The sequence below is a fragment of the Balearica regulorum genome, chromosome 22 (genome assembly GCF_011004875.1).
Source record: "Balearica regulorum gibbericeps isolate bBalReg1 chromosome 22, bBalReg1.pri, whole genome shotgun sequence".
Classification (NCBI taxonomy): domain Eukaryota; kingdom Metazoa; phylum Chordata; class Aves; order Gruiformes; family Gruidae; genus Balearica; species Balearica regulorum.
This window is the reverse complement of record NC_046205.1, coordinates 3,617,355-3,634,442: the sequence shown is the minus strand read 5'-3', so window position 1 is coordinate 3,634,442 and position 17,088 is coordinate 3,617,355. Positions and strand designations below refer to the sequence as shown.

At 51.2% G+C, this 17,088-nt stretch overlaps 1 protein-coding gene across 3 annotated transcripts in view; it reads left to right on the top strand.

The window, feature by feature from the left end:
- The window catches only part of RUNX3 (RUNX family transcription factor 3), a 40,132-nt gene that overhangs the window by 18,047 nt on the left and 4,997 nt on the right, over positions 1-17,088 (top strand). For 2 of the 3 annotated variants that reach the window (XR_012838664.1, XM_075773971.1), the window contains exon 4: positions 6,604-6,768. The exons of the other annotated variant lie outside the window; for it this stretch is intronic. Coding sequence is in view for 1 of the 2 variants with exons in the window: in XM_075773971.1 (XP_075630086.1) it covers positions 6,604-6,768 (165 nt within the window). In the remaining variant the exon portion in view is untranslated. The remainder of the gene's footprint in view (positions 1-6,603; positions 6,769-17,088) is intronic. 3 annotated transcript variants of the gene reach the window in all.

Here is a 17,088-nt window from a genome sequence, read left to right as displayed (position 1 = left end):
TATCCTTAACCAGTGTCACCCAAAGGAATTTGATGTGCTTGCCCTAATGGAACAGGTTATTCACTGGGAAAAACCAGCTATACTGGTACGGCGCAGGTCCCATTTCAAGTTGTTAGATAGCAGGCATTAACTCACTGTAAATTGGCATCACTCCACTGATCTACGTAGTGACAGCTAATATATGCAGTTGAAAATCTGATCTCAGACTTGACTGAGGCAATACCAGCTGGATGTACTTGAGATCTGTCTGCTTCCTCCCAAGCACCCAGCTTTGAAATCTTTGAATCAGGGGTTTTGCCTAATTTCATGAGAATTGGATCACAGCCCATAAATGAATTTTTGCCTTCCTGGAAATGGGAGCAACTGCAGAGAAGTCAGCGAGGCTGGTGGGTTTTGCACCCTGTTACAAAAGCAGCTGTATTTCCCGCAGATGTGCACCGACCTGCTAGTTTGTGACACACGGGGTGAAAGTTTCAGATCTGCAGATCAAAACTTTTAAAACCCACCTAATTCACTCCGCAGTCTCAGAGCCAGATTTTCAGAGATCTTTAAGGATGGAAAGATGCAGGAAAGCACTTGCGGGGATTTTCAGTGAGGCACGAGCGGGCTACATTCTTAAACCTGATGAATTTTACCCAGTCTGCTGCTGGGAATGGCCCCAGTTTTACCTGTGCTGTATAGTGCTTTAAATACTTTTTCGAATCCAGAAAGACTCAGTCTCCCCGCTGAAACCCTGGGAATGGGGAGCCCGTGTCCTTTAGGGTTTTGTGCTGGAGCTGCATGGAAATTTGGGTGTGATGTTCCTTTTGATTTGAACACGGGCCATGGCTCTCGCATCCCAGGAGGTTTTGGAAATGCTACCCTCAATTTCTGATTTAAATATCTGAGTTGATGCCCTGCTTTGTTTTCCTTCCAGAGGACTTAGGTTTTGGGTCTCCCGGTGTAATAAAAGGCCACCACAGGATTTATGCCCTGCTTGCACGGCCTCCCATCGCAGGGTGGGCAGGGGGAGAGGCAAACTCAAGGGACTAACCCAGAAGTGAGAGGAGATTTGGGGCTTGCAAAGCCAGCTAATCAATACCAGGCTGCCTAGAACGAACATCTCTCCCGCTGCTGTAGCTTCAGACAGTAAAAAACCTACTGTAAATGCAACATATCTCTGTGCTTCCTGCCAGCTGGCCAGGAGCCAGCCTATTTCCTTCAAAAAGAGGGATATTTATTTTCATCCTTTTAGAGGCAGCCAATTCATCTCAGACCACCACCAGCTAAAAAAGCTTTATAAATTAGCAGCCTTTTTTTTCTTTTTTTTTTTTTTTTTAAATTCTCTCCCCTACTCCCTTAAATATTATTTTCCTTTCGTTGTTCAAGTCAGTGTAAATCCTCTGCCAGGACATGCGAGCCGAGGCGCATTGCGACACACTCCCCTTTCTCTCCAAGCTGGAGAAAGACAGTAGCGGTAGTGTCTCAGGAAAGCCAGAGGAAACCAAAGCAAAGCCTTGCCGTGACTGATTCTCTTTCCAAATGGCGTAAGCAGGCCAACTTCAAACATGTGAATAATGAGTTATCTGTGCTTGACTTTGTTCGGCAGCAGAAGAGACGGTTCCTTCTAACGTTTTCCTCCTGCTCCCTCCTGTGAACTTCTGGGCTTCGACTTTTAGAGTTGGGCTGAAGTAGCGTTGGCACTTGTTGGCTGCTGCTGCTCACCGGAGCTCAGTGGAGATCTCCGTCATCCTCCGTGGAGACGTCATGTTTGAGTCCCTTCCAGCTGCCGGCGCTGCGGGTAGCCCGGTTCACGTCTCCACACTGTCCTCCCCTCCCTCTTTCACTGGCCATGGGCTCCACCAAACTCTTCTCAGCCAGGAATTTCCCCTGGCGAGTCTCGAGCCGGAGGTGGGTTTCCAGGGAAAACCTGAGGGATGTTCATGTCTTGTGTTACAGGTGTGCAAAGATGAACCCACCCCAACATCTGCTGTAAGGGACAGGTCTGCTGTTCCCATAACACAGGCGTTTCACACGTGGCTTGTTTCTGGAGCACATGCTGGGACTTGAGAGTCTAGCCGAGACTCAGACTGGGAAAAAATTCAACCCTCTATAGAGGATTGGCGTGTCTCTCTGAAGTACCTATTTTGAGGGCTACAAGAGGGATTTGAAAGGTGTTTTGCGCATTGAGCTGGAGTTTTATCCACTTGCTGATTGCTTTCTTGTGGTCCATCCTCACGGACGTGTAGAAACTAAGCCACTGCATTGTGTGCAGCATGGCTGCATGGGCTGCTCCTGGTGAGCTCCTTCTCGGCTAAGCCGTGGAGTTTGGCTGATAATGTTTGAGCAGAGTCTTGGGTGGAGGATGGTGGGAGCTTGCTGGTGGGATGCTTGGAGCCTTGCTTTGAAGGTGGACAAGTGGGGGGGCTCTATGGTTGCTGATGGCTCGGCTGGAGCTGCTGCCCCAGCCCATGCTACCGCCTCCTGGTTCTTGTCTCCTCCTCAGTGGAGCTTAGGAAATGATCTGCAAATGTGTGTGTTAATGAATATCCCCCCCCCCCAGCTGAAACGCTCCGCGTTTCCTTTGCTCCAGCTTGCCGCCAGCGTTTCGCAGCAAGACGCCTGGGGAAGGCCAAGCCACTTCCCACCATCTGCTCTCCCGTCCTTTGGTAGCACGGGGCTACGATGGGGGACGGGGGTGAACGTGACACCCAAATCCGAACCTGCCGAGATCGAAGAGCAGACTGTGCAGCTCCTTGTCCTTCCCAACTGTAAGCCCATCTACATCTAAACACAGACAAATCCCCCAGAGGGTGTTTTTTCAAATAAAATCTGCCAGCTCTGAAATTTTGGTATTACTCAAGCTGTGGAGTTTGTGGAGCCCCTTTCTACCTTTGATCAATGATATTCTGCATCTCAGTAATCTGGAGAAATAAGCTGCTTTTGGTGAACACTGTGGACGCTCCCCGCACTGCCTGGAAACCCCATCCAGGTCCCAGCTTCGGAAGCCACATTAGGTTGCACACTCCCAGAAGGAAGAGCAGGGTCTGTTTGGTCTTTGAAATGTTTTAATGCAGAAAGCATGTCTTTAAATCACAGCTTTGAGGGCCTGAGCTCCAGTGCGGCACACACTGTTTCGCTGTCTGCATTCCAAGGAAACACCCAAAACTTCCAGTATGCTTCTTATTACTGGCCTAAAGTGTCAAATTCACGTCGGCTCTTCCAGCTGGGAAGTGTTCAATGGGATCGTTTGTTTGATATGCTGATACAGATCTTGTTATTACATCAGGATCGTAGGTGATCTGTCAGTGTTTACATCATGTCATGTTCAATATTGGAGTTCACTGATTTGGAAACCCGATCCAGCGTTAAAACCCTTGCGCTGTTAGCAAGAAGTGCCTACGGTCAGTAGCTGCTATCATTTTATGGTACTAAGGACTGTCGTTTCCATAAATATTGACCTGCAAGCCCGTGCTAGCACAGATGGAAATGCAGTGCAAAATCTCCAACCCAAAAGTGGGTTTTGAGCCCCAAAATTCACAGGTCGGGGTGATTAAGACTTCTCTGATTTCTTGGGATGAGGTCTGGAGCTGTTTGAAGTCTATTGAAAATCTGCCCACTGGCTTCAGGAGGCATTGAGTCAGTCCTTGGGTTAAGCTAGAAACCACCTTCCTCTTCTCTAAGGTATGAGCTATTGTTCACTTGACGGCATTGGTTTCCTCTCCGTGACAGCTGTGGGTAGATGGGGAAGGGCTTTTAATGAAGCCAACCGCTGCAGAAATTAAAAAGCTCAGGTTGTTCTGATGAAAGAAACCCATTAATAGCGATTCTCTCTTGCGTGACAAAGTCTGACGTCCTTAACTCTAAGTGACAAGCGCCAGGAAGTCCTGGGGAGACAGCTTGTACCAAAGAGGGTTGGCAGTCCAAGTTGGTGGTTTTTAACTCATTCGCTGCCTTGTTTCATATGGTTTAGCGCTGCAAGGACCCACCTGTGGAGACGGGGTGGGATACAAACCGGAGAGGGTCTAGGAGAGCTGGGAAGGGTCCTGATCCCACCACAGCTCTCATCTGGGTTTTCGCTCCTAAATGAGCCCCTGCGTTTGCTTTGACTTATATTTGCATCAAGTTTTCTACTTTCTTTTCATCAGGATAGTTTTAGGTTTTTGGGGTTTTTGCTGGTAATTGCTGGGTCTTCCCACAAACCAGCCCCTTTCAGAGGGTGTAAGTACAGCACTGCTATTTACTTGAGGCTTAAAAACCCCACAGGGCCGTGCCCGCGTTCAGACAGCACGGGGACCGGAGCAACCACAGTGCAGCATGATGCAGCCACATGAAGCCCTCGGTTAAGTCGTACGGCTGAATAATCTTTAAAAAACATTATCAACGTAGAGATCACTTGATTTATTTTTCAGGATTTTCTCCGTCACATGCCAGATACTACTGCAGGATAGGGTTTCAGCTGAGGTAGAGGCAGAGAGTTTAATTTCCATTAAATTTCTGTGGAACTTGATCTTTGAAGTCCTTTTGGCTTCTCTGCTAAGCTCTGCCTGAGAAAACTGGTTAAAGGTAAAACGAAAACCTATTTTTCTCCTTCTGTGCTCAAAAGTATACTGAAATAATGAAATGTGGGCCAAAACAAGACACCTCACTGCACACACTTTCCCCCTTGGGGAAAGCACAAATACTGTGTGACAGACGCTGCTCGCATCTCTGAAGGCCCTCGGGTAACGCAGAGATGCCCAAGGTCTGGGGAGGCACAGAGATTATCAGAGATTGTTTCTGGTGTTGATTTGAGGTTTCCTTGGTTTACTTCACACAGCAGGGAAAATACATTTTCAAAATACCGCTGGGTTTTGCTTTCTGCTGAGACTTTGTCCTTACCGAGTTTTCCTCTTTGGCATCAGCGCATTTTCGTTCGGTTTAGACTTTTACTCATGCGGAAGCCTGGGGTTTATAGAGTTTGGGGGGGATGGTGGGGCTCACCTGGATGTGGAGCTCCCAGGGGAGGGTCAAAAACCCTCAAAAACTGTGGCTGAGGGCAGTTGGCTGTTGGGATACCCGTGGAGCGATGCCGTGGCAGGCAGCTCAGCTGGGACCATGAGATCCCTTCTGGAGTCGATGCTCTCCCCTCCCGTCCAAGTCATCCGACGTCTCCGCAGACAGCCTGGCAAGTGCAGCCCGAGTGCAACGAGCCAAGCAAATGCAAGATGAGAAGATATCAGACATCAGATTTAAAGAGGGGGAAGTCTGGGGACTTTCTGTGACTTTGCTATAAATTGACACCGAGCTCTCGCTGTGCAGATGTGAGGGAGGAGGGAAGGGGGGGTGTGAGCAAGAGGTGGCTGCGTTTTTCGCCTTTTTAATGTGTTGCTTTTCTTCTTAAAAGCCACTGAGAGTTGAGCTTGACTTGGTGGATGTTGGGCTGTAGGGCTGGATCTGATAAGGCCCAGCTCTCAGAAGAGCTGCAGAAGGGTTTTTCTTCCCAGCTCCTCTCCTACCTCCCCGGCGTGCCCGCACACCTCCAGTGCCCCCGAGCTCTGCTCTCGATTATGCTGGGATAAGGCATTCGCCACCTTGGGAAGGTCCTTTCATGGCAGGTGCAAAGAGCTGGGGGTGTTGCACGGCCGTCTGGCTGCGGCAGGTAAAGAACAAGGAGAATCCAAGGTCTGAACCCGGCGCTGATGTAAAATTGAAGCAGCTCTGGCTTCTCTGGAGTCCCTCCAGCTTTGTGCGGGTGTAACTGAGACTGGAATCTGGCCCAGAGAGAGTGAAGCCATTCGGCGATGATTAATATAGTAAAATGCGAAAGTTATGTATCAAGTGTATTTCATGTGCCTCTTGCCTCAGGACAATTAGCATAAATTTAATAATTATTGCCCTGTTCCAGCAGCTGCTACCTAAGGAGCTGGGAGTGCTTTACAAACGCTCATTAGTTGCTGCCCTGCCTGGGGGAGGCAGGTGAATAGTCTCCCCATTTTACGGGTAGGAAAAGAGGAACAGAAAGAAGCAAAGTGAGATGGCCAAGGTGTGGTGCCGCGGCTGGGCTGCTCCCTTCCCTCCTCCTGCGCCCTCCTGCTTGGCTCTGGCCCTGTTGGGTGGGCAGAGCTGGGGAGGTGGCTGGAGTAAGATGAGAGTTTATTCTTTGTGCATTGAGCAAATGCTCTAGAAAATACTTAAAATTCCATGTTTCCTTTGCTGGTTCCCCAGTCACCACCCTGCCAGTCACCACCTTGCCTTGCATGTGTCTCCCCTCCTTGTTCGGAGCCAGTGAGGGCTGGTGTAGGCTGGTTGCTCGGGCATGGCACTGGGCATCCTGACCCCGGCGCCCACATCCTGCTCCTTGACCAGACACTGACTTGCCAGATGATCTGGGGCCTCTTGCATGGGTCAGTCTGTGTCCCTTCTTCAGCAGGCTTTGTTTGCCGGAACGGTGAGGTCTTCCCGTGTGCATGTGTGCTGTGCAAAGCCCCCAGGGTGCCGATCTCCGCCGGGGCTGCCACACGTTACCCCTGTGCAAATAATAGCAAACCATGAAGACGGAGGCTGCGTTGACTTGGTGTGTAACCAGGGTGCTCTAGCCAAAGGGTAACTGATCAGATATCAGACTCTCTTATCATGTTCCAGGGCACAGACAAAAGCTAGAAGATCAAGCCAAACCCTTCACCGACCGCTACGGGGATCTGGAACGGCTGCGCCAGTCCATGAGAGTCACCCCAACAACACCCAACCCCCGTGGATCCCTCAGCACCCCAAGCCACTTTGGGTCCCAGGCTCAAACTCCAATACAAGGTAACTGGCTGGATGCCCCAGCCTGGTGTCGCACCCCAAACCCTCGTGCTCCCGACACGGCCAGGCAGGGAGTGGAGCCGTCCTGGCCAAGCAAGCTTCCCTCCAGATGGTATTTTAGGGCTGGAGTCCAGCTCTCCCCTGGGTAAGGAGCCCTGCCTGGGGGCAAAGCCGGGGGACTAGTTGGGTTTCTTGACTCTGGAAGCCTTTTTGCACCCATTAAATCAGCAGATGGCTCCTGAATCATAAACCCAGGTGATTTTGCTCAGTGCACCATTAGATATGAGGTCTTAGGAAAAACTGAGCAGCTTCAGCAGGAGCGCGCGGGAGATCAGAGCAACATACTTTGAATCCAGTAGCTTTTTTGACATGAAGGCACCCGCATAGATGCATCAGCTAGAAAGGGTGTATTATACTTTACATGTAAATCCAAATGGTTTCTTATCTTGTTGCATTGTGTTTATGCCAAGTCTGGTGATCCATCACCCAACTCCAGCATAATTCCCCACACATATGCACACCTGCATGGGTGCACGCGTGCGCACACACACACAGAGGCTTTGCTCTTCCCATATTTGCCGTCAGCATAGCCGAGCCCTCGGGCATTCCCTGTGAATCTGCATCGTAGCTCGTTGCCAGGAAAAAGGTAGGAATTGCCACCAGACTTACCCGAGAGAGGTCAGTCTGCTAATTCCCGTGCAACTGAATTTCACCCCCAAACCGAGCATTGCATTTGAAAATATCCAGCTGCCTTGCTGCTCCCAGCTTTCTGCACGTCTCAGCACAGCCAGATGCACCAGGATGTATTAAGAGAGATGGTTTCTCCTGTCTGCACGTGAGATGTGCTCCTTTTCCATGCATTTTTAATCTCAGCGGTGTTTTCCCTTGCAAATCAGCAGAAATACTAGTGGGTATTCAAGGGACAATATTTAAGCTGTTTGCATTTTGAGTTTTGCTGAAAAGTGGCCCTTTTGGAAGGTTTCATATGAAAAGTTCCAAAAGCCTTTGTGTTGCATCTTCAGAAGTGACGTGGATGTTTGAAAACCTCAGTGTCATTGGCAAAGAGGGTGTCTCAGGCACAAAAACATGTTTGAGAAAGTTACCCAAATTGTAAAAGCTGCCCCGCTCCTCCCAACCCAAAATTACAGTGAAAATTTAATTTATTTCTCATTGAAATGCAAATCTTTATGCTTGGCATTTTCATTGATATTAGCACAGTTTATGAGAAGAACCCGGGCATTTTGTGTAGGATTATCATTTGATTTTCGTTAAAAAAAGCAAGAGGGAGAGAGAGAAAGAGTTTTATAGGCTCGTCTCATTGGCTGAGTAATAAAGAAAGAGATTCTTGGGGGGAAGAAAAAGAGATGCGTATTTTAAATTAGCCCAGCCCCCTGTAGTGCCAGAAACCCAAAGAGCGTCGTTTGGAGCAAAGAATCAGGTGACGACACAAATTCAACAAGAAAAAAAATGAAACTGGCCGCAAGCTACCGCCCGTGCCAAATTCCCAAATGTCAAGTGACAGCAGGAGTGGAGACACACAAAATTAGCCATCTAAAATCATTCCTGCGGAGTGAATCCAAAGTACCAGGAATGCTGCAAAAGGCAGTTCGTGCACGCTCTGCTCTTGGCTCCCTTGTTCCCAAGTTGGAGGAACTGTCTTAAAATTACTGTGGGTTCTTACCAGCGTAACTGGGAGCAGAATCAGTTCAGTAACTTTAATCTCAGCCCTGTCCTTTTGACACAACGTTGACTATAACCAATCACAACAAAAAAACCCCAACACAACCCTACTCTCTCTCTCTCTCACACACACACACACGGCTTATTCACAAAGATCATAATTTTTACCCAAGCAAGTGGAGCCTGGCCCGTGCCAAGAATAACACAGGAGTTAACAGGCCTGTAATTCTCGCGACTTGGCACGTTCTTAGGTAACACACACGAGAAGCCGATTAGCAAAAAGCATAACGAGATATCGGTTAGGAGGGACGAATGGGGCAGGCTGGAGTTCATCCGGCCCCCGTTATCCTTTACCTGGATGCTTCTTAACCTTAATGGTTTTAGCATCCTTGCATCCCTGTGCGGGAACTAAAATGGGGCCAGCGAGGGCGGAGAGGCAGGTTTTCCCCCTGCGAGCACCTACGCCCAGCAGCCCTCCGCTCGTGTGCCGGAGGTAGTTGGCCTCTCGGTTGTGCTGACCCAGCAGTTTGCACGAACGCTTCCTAATCCACTTCTGGCAAAACCAGGCCGGTGAGCTGAGATGCTCAGAAACAACTTCGGCCACCGAGGGGGGGATTCAGGCACCTCAAATTCCTGAACGCAGCACGTGGAGTTTGGGCTTTGAAGCAGACAGACACGTAGGAGACAGCATTTATCCCTGGGAGGAATTGGGGTCCTTCGGAGCTGTGTTTGCTCTGGCCCAGTCCAGTCTTTCCTCCGTGGGAGCGAAGGCTGTAGCCGCGGTGGAGATCACAGCAAGGACACTGGTGCAAATGGGAGAAGGATCTGGCCCCCAGCCATTTGCAGAAGACTTTCAGTAAAGCAGCCCCTGGAGGTTATAAATAGCCCCCATGTAAAATGATCATCCTGAGGTTAAATGGTCTCAAACCAAAAACCTCCCGGTAAGAGAAAACCAATCGTTTCTGAAGGGCATGCCAGGAAACATGGGAGGAGAGCATGCTGAGGAGAGCGTGCTCAGCACCGTGGTCAAGCGGGTCAGATCCTGCTCTCACACTGGTTTCCCACTGCCCAGTATCAGTGTATTTCAGTGGCTTCAGTCTTACTTTACCTCGTGCAGATGGGCAGAGAATCAGTCCCTTCCCATGCCTGTCTGCAAACGGGACAGGCATTGGAATCCCTCCACAGACCAGACTTCATTCCCATTTCCACTGCTGCTTTGTGGGGGGAAATAGGGTAATTCTGGGTTCACCCCAGTGTATCTGGGATGAGAATCTGGCCCGGTAGCCAGGCAGGTAGGACAGACAGATCCTCATCTAGCACCAACTGGTGCTGCTTCCCTGGCTTCAGCAGAGCAGAGCCGTTTGCCCCCGTTGAGGATTTGGCCCAATGCTTCTCTAGTGAGGTCTGGAAAATCTGAGGTTTTGAAATCCCGGCTCTCCCGTCTCCGCAGCGAGACACCAAGCTGTCATTAGGATGGCTTGAAATGGTTCCTTATTATGGGGCATGCAAAGCCAGAGCCTTGCGTGCTTGCTTCATTTTGAGTTTTGTCTTCTAGCTTAAAAAAAAAAAATCAAGTAGCTCACAAAAGTGAAGCAAGATGTAAAAGGAACTTGCTGCTGCCCTTCTTCGGCTGCTTCTCAGGGCCCCCTGGCTCTGGGGAAGTGGGATGGTGACAGACACACGTCCTCTCAGGGAGAACCAGGATGGTCCTAGCAGCCCCCAGTTCTCCGCGCGACACTTTGCCCATGCCCATGGTTCAGCAGTGGTTCATGCTGAACCGTTTTATTCCCATTGCAACAGAGGAGGACCGCCCACGCAGCCGGCTCCTGTGTTCTAGCTTTGTGGTGGAAACATCTTCAACCACTCAAAAGCAATTGTGTGCATTGTCCAGCAACATGTAGGGGCCTTGCATACATGAGGACAATTGCAAAGTGATTTTAAATTTGATCTACTCAGTAACAGAACAAGCTGTTTTGATTAATGCACTTAACATCCCCTTGCACGCTCTTCATATTGCTCCAGCGAAACCAAATTCCCTTGACTTCACAGGGAGAGCAGTCAACGCTGGATCCTTTTGCAAACTCCATCCTGCCTCTCCCAGCCTCAGCGTCTGCTGAACGGTTTGGGAGACAGTGTCTTTGCTGGTGAAGAGCTTTCAGATCTCCTCATCTGGAAACTGCTCAGCTTTAACCAGCTTCATTTCCAATCCATTACTTAAAGCCAGTGCGACGTTTTTAACATAGGCCAGTCATCAGCAGAATGCTTCACCATATGCGTTTAAAGGAAAATCTCTCTCTCTCTTTTTCTTTTTAAATACATATTTTTAAAGTATTACATTACTTTTAAGAAGCCTCTTGGTATAGGCAGCGAGTGCCCTATTGTTTCCGAAATGCAACGTGGCTGCTCTGAGGTTAAGTCCTGAATTATGGGCCCAGCAAATACACTGAATTGCTGCTTCCTAATCCTTGTCCAGATCGACTTATGGTTTCTTTAAAATATCCGTTTCTTAATGGATAAAAACATTCTACCACGGGCAGAGACTAAATTGTTTCCAAAGGAAGCTAGGCAAGCATTAGTGGGAAGAAAACATATTGTGGGATTCAGCTTCAGCCTCAAAGGAAGGAACACGCTTAAGATGGGTTTCCTGCCTGCTTTCAGGCTCCGCAGCCTTCTGTGCCTATCTTTAAACTGCTTTTCTGCTCCTCTCAATTACATTTGCCCGCTGTGTAGTGGATGTCCCTTAAATGAATGTGGCATGTAACGGTCAAAGACGAACCACAGGCTGGTGCTGGATGGGAGCATCCCCTGAGAAAGAGTCCAAGCGCCCACGACCGCTGCTTTTGCCGCTGACGTGCAGCCGCCTCCGTCCCCCAGCCGCAGCTCAGGGTACCAAAGTGCTGCAGTTCCTATGAAAAAGCAGACGAGCGAAATAGCAAGACGAGTTTGCAAATGAGTCTGGCTGAATTTGCCCCAGGCTCCAGGAATGCCATCCTGCCTTTGACCATGAGATTTTCCAATGCGCTGGGATCTTCACTGCCAGATTCAGGCTGCTGGTGGAGATCCTCCAGCCCAGGGTCCCGCTGCAGGAGGGCACTGCCTGCATCGCCGGGCTGCGTGGCTGCGGTACAGCCTGGGAGCGGCAGAGCAGGGCAGGAGCCCTCTCTCCTATCACTCCCCTCGGCCTCCCCTATCAGCCTGCCGCTCCGCAGTGGGTTTCCCATGGCAGACTTGGCCTGGTCCAAACCTGCTCGGCAGGCAAGGTGGTCTAGCTGCAGGCTGGGTTGTAAATTCAGCAACTTCCTTTTATGTAGTCAGGGCTTGTTAATTTTTTTTTTTTTAATACCCTTTGAATACAGGTAAAGAGCAAAGCGCAGGCAGGCCAGAGGGAGTGCCTGCAATCAAGGGGAGCGTTTCCCGTTCAGCCCACCCACCTGCTCCAGTTAGCACCGTTAGCTTATTCATTAGCTTTGTGGGATGGAGCGACGGGGATTGAGGCCGATGCGGTGTGTGCCGGGCAGGGGGATGCGGGCAGAGGAGGGCTCTGGGGATGGCGAGGGGAAGAGAGAGGCTGTCGCGGGAGAGGAAGCTGGGAGAGCCTGGCTTGTTTAGTCTAGCAAAAGGCAGGCTGGGAGCAGAGCTGATGGCTCTGTGTAAATACATCCAGGGGGTAAACATCAGGGAGGGAGAGGAGCTAATGTAAGCTATGAAGGACAGTGCTGGCACAGGAGATGGGGCTGAACTGGCCCTGAGTAAATCCAGGCTGGATGTTAGAAGCAGGGTCCTTCCCAGAAGGGCAGGATGGGTCCTTCGCATGGCTGGGAGCATCCTGATGGACCTTGAAGAGTTTGTAGAGGAGGATGAGACGTGGTGCGTGATTCACTGAGCTGGGAATACCTGGGAATTTCCCTGCTTCACTGCCCTGCCCCTCTGTACAGACCGGGTGAGAGGACCCAGGAGAGCACAGTTAAGGTTTGCGATGCTCACTGGGGTAGGTTTGAGGGCTGAGTATGTCTGCAACAGCAACACACGGTATTTGAAGAGAATTAGAAAACTGAGCAGCAAATGTGCTCAGCAATCTTGAGGTGGTGCCTGGCGATGCTGTGATAAGCGACGTGTGGTGGTGTGTTTTGGTTTGGGGTTGGTGTTTTGTTTTTTTTAAAAAACTCTGCAGAGGAAGTACTTGCACCCAGTTTGTGAACTGGTTCTATCAGATACAGAACAATTGCTCCATGGGCGTGTAACAACGGATGCTGTTCACACCCTCATTTTTTTTTTTCAACACCTCCCCTCCTCCCTCAAAATAAATTTTGCTCTATTTTTTGTGGGGTAGGAGGAAGGGGCCGTTTTCTTTTTTAGTTGGCTCTGACTTGGAAACGAATCAACTTCTTCACATATGTGACAGAGGCGTGAGAGCGTGCCTGCATGCGTGGGTGGGGAGGAGACCGGCACCTTCTCTAGAGATGAGCTGGGTCTTCAGAGATCAAATGCATCTCCTGCACCTTCCTGTACAAAGCAGATTCTCTCCATCTTTGGCCACCTGCCTCTCCGTGCTCCCAGATGGAGCCGTTTATGATCAGGGGAAGGAAGCAGAGAGGAAGAGAGGTCAGAAAAATGCTGAAAGACAACTTGGAGGTCCAAGCATCACAGAAACCAGTAGAGGAAAAACAGCCAAAGGTATATACAGAGAGAGGATTTCTGTCCCTGCTCCGTCTCGCACATGCCTGCTTATTATATACATAAGCATAAAGTATCATTAGAGTTTACATTGTCGTCAATCATCATGGCATAAGACAGGAAAGGAGGGGTTTTTTTTTCCCCCGGGCTAGATTTTTCATGACAATTTTGCAAGGCACGTGTACGCATATAAATAAAACAGTGATATATGGCCAAGTTGAAGATATTTATATATTCTATACACTTGGAGAGTGCCACACTATCAAGTTCCCTTTAAATTTCCTTTATTCTCTCTGTGTGCATCACACACTATGTGCATTTGTGTGTGTTGTGTAATGTACACACATGCTTAGGTTTATTGCCGACTTTATTCAGTAAGCCACTGCGTGTTCCCCACATCTCTAAAATGGGGACCAGAGAGTGATACCCTGTGTGCTGTGGAATTGCTCAGGTTCCATACGTCACTGCACAGTTCCCGACGGTCCGATAGTCTGCTCCTACCACTGTACGTCGAGTCCCGGAGCTGTGCTCTGCGCACATGCCCTGGCTGAGCTTGTTCAGTTGTCCCTCAAAGCTCTTTCCGTGCTGCAGCACTGAAGAGGCCCTGCCATTGCTGTCCTTTCCTCTCCCCAGGCAGAACAGGCATTTTCCTGGGTTAGGAGGCTGAGGAAGCCTCCACCACTTTGCTGCACTGGATGCATGTCAGTGCCGTTAGTCCCTAAAACGTCTCGCAGGGTGCATTGCCTCGGCTCCACAATGGCTTCCAGGGAAGTCCGGGCAGATCCACCAGTCCTGGCCCAGCAAGGGACCAGTTTCACTCCATCCAAGGCAGCTCCCAAACCCAGCGTGGTCTTAAGGGAGGCGGCCGAACACACCCAGAGACACTCAGTGGTCAGCAGCCTCACGAACCGGCCTCCCCACCTCCGTGCTCACCACCAGCCCTCGCCATCCTGCCTGGACCAGCCAAGGTTCAACTCCCATCAGAGGCAGCTCTTTGCATTTATCTCCTTGCCATCCACCCCAAGAAAAGACCCATATTGTTTCCGAGGCGAAAAGAAAGCTTCCGTGTCACTTGAGTGTGGTTGTTTTATCTGGAAAGGGGCTGAGCGGCTTTGAAAGCGTGTTTCTATCCAGCTCCACGTGCGGGGGGGACTTGGGGGTCCTCAAAAGGTGCAAATTGCAGCTGCACAATTAAACAACGGGGTGTGTCCTGGCCTCTGCGGTCCCCTGGGCAGCACAGCTCTAACGAGGAGACAGTGGCATTACTAATCAGGGCTTTGACCTTTACATGGCTTTTATTTAATACACATTCCACACTTCCCCAAACTCCCATCCAAAACATTGACATTTCCGCTGATAGATTGGGTCAGATTTTGGAGTAGTTGGGGGACTCAATTCACTCTTACAATGGTTAAATTCTTACAGCTAAATGGGCTTATTCAGTTAGTGCAGCAGCTGGTGTGATTTCGAGAAGAAAATAAACATTTCCTTCAAATATTTTGATTGGCAACTGGACAACTGAAATACTCAAGCTCAGATTGCCAGGGTCCAAAAAAGCAAATGGGGGCTGGACGGCGAGGAAGCGAGGCAAACCGTAGTAAATCCTCTGAGGCAGCACTACCACGCAGATGGTGTGTGTGAGATGCGCTAAGCTCTGCCTGTGCTGGGGAAGGGGACAGTGAGATGTGATTTTTAAAGCACTTTATCAGCTGTGATTTTGAAGGCAGCGCAGGGCCTGAGCGTACAGCTTTGCCTGCTCCTATTTTCCTGGCTTTTGCTTAGTACATTGCTTGCTCCGGGTTGCTGTTTGATGGCTGGCTGGGCGTGACGGAGGGTTGCTTTGCTGCTGAGTTAGGTGGTAATGGCCATGTTTTATTTGGACCTTGCTGGGGCTGTTTCAGCAGGGATCTCCTCGGATGCAGGGCAGGAGGGCCAATGCCCCCGCATGGGGTGGCGGGCATGCGGCTGCATGGCTCCAAATTGCGTGGATCCGTGAGGTGGAGGGGCAGCCCTGAGGTGAAGGCTGAGATGGAGGGGCAGCTCTGAAGTGATGGCACTGTGATGGAGAGGGGCAGCCCTGAGGTGAAAGCTGAGATGGAGAGGGGCAGCCCGGAGGGGCAGCCCTGAGGCCAGGGCGCTGAGATGGACACACAGCTCTGAGGTGAAGGCTGAGAGGGAGAGGGCCAGCCTGGAGATGAAGGCACTGAGCTGGAGGGGCAGCCCCGAGGCGATGGCTGAGATGGAGAGGGACAGCCCCGAGGCGATGGCTGAGATGGAGAGGGGCAGCCTGCAAGGGCAGCCCCGAGGTGATGGCGCTGAGGCGAAGGGCCCCGCCGTGAGGGCGGCAGCGAGGCCGGCGCGGCCGCGGCTCCCTCTAGCGGCCGCCTCCCTCTTTCCGCCGCGGGCCCGGCGGCCGTTGCCCCCTGCTGGTGGCGGGACGGGCCCGGCCGGGGCTTCCCCTCAGCCGGCGGGCACGAAGGCGGCGGCCTGTCCCGGCCCTGTGTCCTCCGGGGAGCCGGCATCGTCGCCGAGCCCCGCGGCCGGCCGGGCCGCGTACAACACGGCGGTGGTTAACGAGGAGACCCCGCGGGGAACCGCCCTCTGCCAGGCAGCCCTGTGCCTTGGCCCGGCGATGGCTGCCCCGGCCCCATGCCTCTTTGTAACCTCAGACTGGTCCTAGGAAAGCCTGGGCTTTATTCTGGGCCAGACTTAAAGCCCAAGACCCAGCTAAGATGAAAGCAAGTTGCTCACGGTCGCTTGGCTGCCCCAGTCGCTCTGCGGGGCCGTGGGTTTCCCTGGCCGGGTGGGCACAGCCGAGGGATTTGCTTTCTAAGGGGTTTGCACCCCAATGCCCAGCTTTAGGGAGACCTGCGGAGTTCTGTCAGAGACAGGGGGCTTCAAAGCCTGGCTCCTGGAGAGCTCGCCCGCTGCCCGCCAGTGGTCTGCAGGCAATAGCTGCAGCGTCGCTAGACCCGACGGTATCTCTGCTTTGCTCGTCACGCACGCAGCCTGTAATTAACACTCTTGCGTCTAAATTAGTAGCAAGGACCCATTGCCAAACGTTGCAAGTTCAGGCCAATAAAATGTAGCCTTTAAAAAAAAAAAATCCTTTGAGTGTGATATAGAGGAAAAGTGAAATGTGCCCTAAGCACTTAGGTTTTATTTCAATTTGCATTTTATGGGATATTATTTATGGGCATGTGAAAGCTAACGAAGGAGCGTGGTCTGATTGCTGGAGATTGTCAGCTGCTCTGGGGAAGGTAGTGAGCAGCAGTCTGGATTTTCTGGGGCCTGGGGAGGATTTAGAGACTGCTTTCTCCCAGTGTAGGGAAAACAGTCCAGCTATTTGGACCGTGGTGGCCAGGCTGCCTGCGTGTAAGGAGGCAGCATTCAGAAAACAGCACTTTTTCTTTCCAGTCCAAGTTCAGCCGGGATTTTTGCCCCATGGTCTGACCTTATCCTGGGATGCTGCTGGATTGCTGAAGCTACAGGCTCTGGTCAAGCTGCATCTCGCAGAGCTGGTCTCCAAACCTCAGTTCACAGTGGCTGTCAGCAGGTTTTGGTGCTGCTTTTGCAGTAGCGTGGCTTTGGGATGGGGCAGAGCGTCCTGCTGGCAGGCTGAGATGTGAAATCAGGTTGGTTTGGTCAGTTGTGAGCATTTTTCACAGCGTTTCCAGCCAGCCCAAGCACGCTACCCCTCCACATAGCATGCAAGAGGGACGGCCCTGCGGCCAGGCAGCCGCTTCCACGCTCGGCCCGGCTGCATCCAACCCCGGGTGTGTGCAGAGCGGTGCGGTTCATGACAGCTTTGAGCTGCTCCTCTCTTATCTCACACCAAAGCCGCAGCCACGTTCACAAACCAGGTGCTCCCCCGCCTTTCTCCTCCATGGAGCCTGCGTGGGAAGGTAGGCGCTGCCGATCGCCCGCAAAACGGCTGGAGGGGAGGGAGGAACCTCTCCTCCCCTTCTC